Source organism: Anolis sagrei, chromosome 2 (assembly GCF_037176765.1).
Source record: "Anolis sagrei isolate rAnoSag1 chromosome 2, rAnoSag1.mat, whole genome shotgun sequence".
NCBI classification, from domain to species: domain Eukaryota; kingdom Metazoa; phylum Chordata; class Lepidosauria; order Squamata; family Dactyloidae; genus Anolis; species Anolis sagrei.
In genome coordinates this window covers 61,067,666-61,075,336 of record NC_090022.1, presented here as the reverse complement: position 1 = coordinate 61,075,336, position 7,671 = coordinate 61,067,666, and the positions used below count along the sequence as shown (strand labels likewise).

Below are 7,671 nucleotides of genomic sequence, written 5' to 3'. Positions count from 1 at the left end.
TCTTGTTTTATCTGGTAAGAGCCATGGGATGAATGTGAAATTGTTGAATTGTTTTAGTTTATTGTTTAATAAATTTTTGAAGACTTTATTTCTTTTGGTGAAGCTTGTATCTGTTAAAATTCCACATCTTCCCATCCACATATAATATCTGCCTACTGAGGCTTCAGGCTGTGCACTTGGGGGTAGCAATCTACAAAACTCTGTGTAAAAAAATCCTTATTAGTCACTAAGATGCCACAAGGACTTCTTGTTTTTGCAGCAACAGGCTAAAGTGAGTGTGTATGTGCCTTCAAGTAGCCTATTGACTTAGGATTCCATTAAATTCATAGGGTTTTTAAAGGCAAGAAATACTCAAAGGTTTTGCTGGTTTCTTTCTCTGAAATATACTCTTCAGCATCTGGTATTGGTTACTGTTCTCTCATTCAAATACTAATCAAAGTTCACCCTGCAGTACTTCGATGATTTCACAGCATCTTGGTGCGTTTGGGGTATTTGGCTGTATTCCTGGAAAAATCTAACCACTCCTCTGACACTATTTCAAGTTGAATTAAAACTATTTTTCTCAACAAAAAAAATCCAGGAAACAATGTTTTCAATAGTAATAGTATGCATTTTGCTTTTGTTCTTTTGAATGTTGACCTGAACGCAAATTTAAAATTATGTTATAGATATGTTGTCATTGAAAGGTATGAAATTATCCTATTTATTTTAATGTTGGCAGCTAGCAAGCTCTGTGTAGAGGACACATGCATTTCAAGAAATTAGGAATGAGCTACCTTTAACCTGAAGGATATCTAGGTCAACATTTGATTGCCACATAGTCAGAGCAGATGATTATGGAAAGCAGGCAGTTCAATTTCATCATCCTGTTCACCTTCCTCAGCAATTGACATTCAATAGAGAAACCCAAATGCTGAAGTCTGGCCCTGAATGAGAAACCATCTGGAAACAACATGCTAGCCTCCATGAATTGTTCAAAGAGCAAGAGATAAATATAATGAATAAATAATAAAGTTCTGTTTGCTTTCAGTCTCTTCTGAATAATTTCCCTGTACACTTGAGATTGCATGCTAAACCTTGCTCCAAGCAAAGATGACTGAACAAGTGAATAATAGAGCACAAAAACCAGAACTGCCCAAGGACAAATGGTCCATGGGCACCATTTGCTTGAAAGGAATAAAGGCTGGAGCAAGCCCAAATAGTCCAGCTCAGTCACTACAGCAGGATAGGGCAAGGAATAGAGAGATATCGCCCTTGGTCTTTCTAGACGAGTGGTTCTCAACCTGTGGGCCCCCAGGTGTTTTGGCCTATAACTCCCAGAAATCCCAGCCAGTTTACCAGCTGTTAGGATTTCTGGGAGTTGAAGGCCAAAACATCTGGGGACCCACAGGTTGAGAACCACTGGTCTAAACCAAAACACATAGTTCTTTGCTTTCTCCTGACATCTGCACTGATGTGGCCCAGCAGATTGGATGTACTGAGGCAGATGATAAGTGGCTAGAAAATACAAATAGAATACAGGGAAAGTATATTAAAACATCTTAATGTTTTATCTGTTTGACTTACATCCCTTATATTTGTCAATATGGAAGAAAAATATTACTGCATCCTCAAGGCAAGTAGCAGAAACAAGGCAAATGGTTTAAACAAAAGATTCATGTTATGTCCTTGGACCTTTTTACTTTACTATAATGCCACAATTCCATGAAAACTGCTATGAAAACATCTTATGGAATTATAGGATTTGCAGTTTAGGTTTATTTAGTCAGAGAAGTCTTCTACATCTTCCTCAAACTACAAATCTCATGAAGCCATATAATGGAGTCAGTTATAGTGCTACAATAGTGAAATGTGAAAGGTTACCTTATTGTATGGAGTTGGGAAATCAGTTTTTAGCAGCCTAGCCTATTATCTCAGAAATGTTTAACGAAGAGAGAAAAATAATACTGTGGTACAAACAGCAATGACACTACAGTATCACAATGTAATGATTTGGGAGAGGTGATATAATTTGGATATTGCTATTTTATGCCTTGTACATTATTTTCTGAGAATGTGAATTTTTAAATACGCCCTCAAAATAACACTTGCTGTCAAAATAATGAGACATTGTTGTATTCCCCAAACATTTATTTTTATTAGAAGGCTCTCTCATTAATACTCTTCGCATAGAATTTGAAACATGTGTTTGAATGTTTCAGTATGGTTTTTTCAAAAAAAACCCAAACACTGTTTTATCATTGCACAATGGGAATATGATCCAAGCTATTCTGCATTTCTGGATTTGGACACTGCCATCTTCACTGCCTGGATGATGCCTTCCTTATCAATGCCAAACATCCTAAGCAGCTCAGCCGGTTTCCCACTTCTTGGGACATGGGACACAGCCAAGCGGGTAACAGTGATCCCTGGTTCTCCCACAACAGCAGCACAGACAGCTTCTCCAATGCCACCTATGGAAAGATGATACACAACAGTTAAGTCCAAGTCTGGCAGGCTTTATTTCTTCATATGCTGCTTAATGCAGCTAGCAAAAAAGAAAACAATGGACAAATCAGGGAGATTAGAAAGGTGACTGAACTGCTTGTCCCAGTTTTTAACTGGATTTTTAAAAAAATACTGTTCATATTTAATCCTGTTTTTATGTTTGTATATTTGTGTATATTAAATTATTATGATTACGTTTTTATGTTAAGCCACTTTGAGTGCCCTTCGGGGGAGATAAAGCTGAGTATATTGTTGTTGTTGTTGTTGTTGTTGTTTCCCCTAAAACGTTTTCCAAAAGCAAGATTTATGCTGTTGAGGCCCAGATTCAAGAAATTATCTCCAAGAAGTGATGTAGGATAACAAAAGGACAGAAGAGCTGAGAATCAAGAGACACCTTTCAGACTCAACTGGGTAGAAAACGGATGGCCTGTGGCCCTCTCTACTGTAACTGCCCATCAGTCCTCAAAATTCCCTAAAACCCACCTCATTAAAGATTTTTGGGCAAAACATGACAAAAAATTGTCAAGCATCCAAATGCCTTTTAACTTCCTAACTCTAACACCCTCTCAAAGACCCTCTTTTCCTCCCAAAATCATATAATGCGAAACCATGTCAGTTGGAGTTGTCAGACTGGTGGGGAAATGGAAGAAAAAGAAGGTATTTTGGTGCACTCAAAGGTGTAGCAACAGGGAATATGTGGGAGGGGGACAGGCCACTGGTTGCCACACAGTTGAACACCCCAAGGATCGAGGATTTAGTGACTCATCTGATGCACATTTACCAAATTGCATATTATGCCACAAGTCTTATGAGTTATTTATTTCAACAGAAGGGGGAAGTAGTTTCCTCACAGGTGATTCCATTGACCATAATGAGAGACACAACACAGAACTTGCAAAGATAGCCATATAAATGAACAGGAACTGGAAAAAGGATTGGCAGCATATTTGTATGCTGAATATGTTTTTGCTTAAGTTGACTCACCTTCATAATAATGGTCTTCCACAGTGATAATTCTGCCTTTGGTTGCTCTTGCATTTTCAAGTATGGTTTTCTTATCCAGAGGTTTGACAGTGAATAGGTCAATCACTCTGATGGGCATTTTTTCTTTTAAAAAAGAGAAGAAATGTGATCATATAGGAAAACAGCAATGTAGGAAAAGGGTAATTCTAGAAAGCACAGATTTTACTGTGGAAATCTAACACTACATGGAATCCCACTTATTAAAGCAATCCCAGGAGGATGTCTGGAACTATAGACATCTGCCTCTAAAAATAGCCAGCAGATAAATCAAAACAGGCACACTTAATTATATGCAAGCTGTATTTTCCTCTTTCTTCATTCATTAATATATTCCTTCTTAGTTGCCTAAAGTACTTTTGTATCAAGATTCCATTTCCATGGTCCTATTTTGACCATTACACAGTAAAGATCACAAACCAAATAATTCTATTACCTTTTCCCCCCAGGAGAAGCATACATTTGGTAACAATACATCTATGCATTTATTGGCAAAATCCCAACCTACTAAGAAAGAATCTGAACACTGCTAGTTGTCACTTTAAAATCTTATGTGCACTCAGAATTGCCTGAAAGCACATTGAAAAGTGGTGCCATACTAAAGAAGTAATCTACACATACATGCCCTGGTGATTTCAGTATCAATTAAACATCTTTCATGTCTGAATGAACTGTCCAAGATAGAAAACTACAAGCACAACTGGCCAATAATTTCAAATGCAGTATTTTCTCCTGGAAGTCATGCCACACGTTCAGAAATCCACAACAAAACACAAATCAAATTACACACTCCAAAGTTGTATGTCAACTTTGTCAAAGGCCTAAAGGCACTGGTTTTTTTTGTCTGAGGCAGACAATAATGCTATGGCAGTAATACTTTATTGTGGCTTTAGGTTAGAAAATGTAGACAACACCAAGATCAACAAGTTTCTGGGTTTGCATGCCCATTGGAGTGGTATCAGTACTCTTATCATTCTGCAGCCACACTGTATTTGATTTGTACAGGACTAGAGTCCATTGTGATTAGAGACCGGGTGTTGCAAAGTATGGCCTCATCTTTTTAACCACCCAAAGTCACATCAGTATGTCTCACTGAATAGGTTCTAACTTAGATTATGTCTTGAATGGTGGGATGCACCATAGCATTGTTTCTTCTAGTAGAAATTACTCTTTCACACACACCTTTAAGAATGTAGAAAGTGAAAATTCTGATCAAAAGAAAAATCATTTGATACTAAGAAGCTAATTTATGGAATATGGAAAGATCAAGGCATCACAAGGGCATTGTCGAGCTTTGATCCACTTGAAGAGCTACCTACTAATTTAGACAATAGCACAATGGCATTCGCTTCTTAGTACTATATTTTGTAATTGATCCTTAGGGTGTTGTCTTGTAGAAATATTTGTATTTCCTTTTTCCACAAAACAAATTCTTCAAGGCTTTGTTGGAAGATGCCAATACATTGAAACATTGGGTTCAGTACTTTGCTTTTACCAGGGTTCTGATGTGCATAGTAGGAGGGGAAAGAAAGAACACTTGGTTCAAAATTTGAAATGATGAACTACTGCCAGATAACAGGTTGAAGCACTTATTAAAATAAAACTTTCTTGACTGCTAGGAAAAGGGGACTATTAGATCGGTCTCTTTCCCTTTCTCTCTTTCATCATACTATGTGTAGTGCTAGATCTTTAATTTCATTAACTGTGATTGATCCTAAGAAGGAAGACCTCTGGTTTATGAATGCCAATTAAAAGTTCAGTATCGAACCTTTCTTCAGTTGTTCAGCAGCCGCCAATGCCTCATGCAGAGTCACTCCTGCACCAATAACTGTGGCTTGGTCATCCTTACCCTTGAATACCACCTGATGAGAACATGAAACACAAATTAGAAATAGTACAGAATGTGTATATGAATGCATTTTAAAACTAGTTGTAACTAGTTAAGGCCATAGGATGGAATTCACTATCACAGTTACTAATGTGTAACCTAGAGTTATGAATTAATAACTGATTCTTGTACACAATTCCTACATATTTAATAGTGTATGAAATAAGAAGGGATTATAAAATCCCCCTAATCCTGATTTACCAGCTACTATGAGTAGCAGGGGCCTCTTCTTGTATTGAATGGGATGCAGAAAATTGATGTTTTTCCACTCCACAACTTCTGCTAGTGATCACTGGTGCAAGGAGGAATTGCAATATGGATCTTGCTTCTGACTCTCACTTCGGAGACTGATTATAGGATGGTAGTGAAATATCAGTCTGCTGTATCCCAATCAACAGGACAGTCTAGGACTCTAATGCCACTCACTGTGACTGTTGTCTAATAGTCAGAATGGAAGGGGGATACATGTGGAATTTTGGCCACAGAATTTAAATGAGGGCACTCCCATAGTTCAAGTAGCTTTGGCTAGGATACTCACCTTGGCTTGCCCAACATGGAAGTCCTCATTGCTGCTATAAATCACAGTATTTTCTGGACGACTGGTCCTTATGAAACAGATCCCCTATTTTGAAAATGAATACAAGATAGATTTTAATTTAGGATCATGGATTCTTCCAGTTGTTGCACAGCGGCTCCCAGGAGCCTTAAATAATGGGATTAAGACAGTACACTACAGGGATAATCACAAATTTCAGAATAGGAAGATAAAACTGAGACAATCTTCATATCATTCCTTTCCTTCTAATCTTCACATCATTTTCCTTCCACTCTTCTTGATGTTCTGGATAAGTTTGGGGGTATCCAATGAACCATCATTTCCCATTACACCTAAATATAAAACTATGGCCATCATCTTGAGGGAAGTCAGATCTTAACCCTATTTCAGACCACAGTTTAAGATTCTGACATTTTTCAAATTGAGAAAGTATAGTTTCTCAGTTAAGATATAGCAGGCAACTTTGGTTCATTGTGTTAAGTGTGCCATGCTCAAACTTGAGGAGGTAAGCTCTCTTTTCAAAAGTTCAGAGTTCATATTACTCACTCCCTCAAATAAATAAATAAATAAATAAATAAATAGGCGTTATTCAGAAAGTGGTCTGAATGTGCCAACATAAAAGAGTGACACTAACATTGCATGGTTCTGTTCCACATATTCAGATATAATATGTAAATGGGGATTATGTCTTTCAAAAACCTGAGACAGAGGTATTCCCCGACTAAGAAGAGTTACAGACCTTTGTATTTGCAGCCAATTCTACTGCCTTTTCAGTGGAAACAGCATCACTAGGGTAAAATATAGTTGAGTTAGGAATGGCACGAAACATGCACAAGTCTTCCAGACCCATCTGCGAAGGCCCATCTTCACCTTAAAAATATGAAAGAATGACACCAGGTTAACACTGAACAAATTACTTCTCTGAATTCTTCTTAAAGATTGTAAATGAACGTAAGACATTCATAGGAAATGGGAGAAAACCTACCATCTTTTCCTTAAACCTGGAACCCACTAAATAGTAAAGAAAGAAGACAGAAGGAAACTAAAAAGAAAGAAAATGGGGGTTATAAAGAAAAAATCTGGGGAAATTGCAGATGTAAATAAAGCAGCAAACAAAAGATAAAAAGGGAATCAGCAGGAACAAGGTGCAAAGGGAGAATGGGGCAAAAGAAAGTATAAGCATACTATTAAAGAAAATAAGAATTTAAGAATAGAATAGGTGCTACCCAATACTAGGTAGAGGACAAAACAGTTCAAGGCTTCATCAGAAATCTAGCAATCAGAAATAGATATGTCGTTTAATAGGTTTTTACATGGTTCTATTGGTTCCAACATGTATTTTAAATAAATCATGTACTTAATTCTATTTTAATGGTTGGATGCTTTGGGTTTTAATTTACATATTGTAAATTTAATTTATATTGTATGATTTTCAGTTATCAGCTCTAAGCCTTTTTTGAGGAAGAAGAAGCATGTTATAAATGTATATAATAATAATAATAATAATAATAATAATAATAATGATAACAACAACAACAAATATGAATGACTTGCAATTAACATCTACAAAAAAAACTGCAAAATAATTGCAGATATGTTGAGGGAAATGACAATGGATTATGAAGTAACAGTCACTAGGGTTCCACTTGATACCGGGTGAAATGTGGGAGATATGAGGAAATGATTCACTGGACTTGTCCATTATATGACTTGCATATGC

The 7,671-nt window shown here is 36.8% G+C and overlaps 1 protein-coding gene across 1 annotated transcript in view; it reads right to left on the bottom strand.

Moving 5' to 3' along the window:
* Nucleotides 1-2,109: 2,109 nt before the first annotated feature.
* The window catches only part of TKT (transketolase), a 39,818-nt gene continuing 34,256 nt past the window's right edge, over nucleotides 2,110-7,671 (bottom strand). The window contains exons 10-14 of the mRNA XM_060766029.2: nucleotides 6,691-6,821; nucleotides 5,934-6,017; nucleotides 5,276-5,369; nucleotides 3,472-3,594; nucleotides 2,110-2,453 (exon numbers count right to left, since the gene is read on the bottom strand). Of these exons, the coding sequence (XP_060622012.1) occupies nucleotides 2,266-2,453; nucleotides 3,472-3,594; nucleotides 5,276-5,369; nucleotides 5,934-6,017; nucleotides 6,691-6,821 (620 nt within the window). The 3' untranslated portion in view covers nucleotides 2,110-2,265. The remainder of the gene's footprint in view (nucleotides 2,454-3,471; nucleotides 3,595-5,275; nucleotides 5,370-5,933; nucleotides 6,018-6,690; nucleotides 6,822-7,671) is intronic.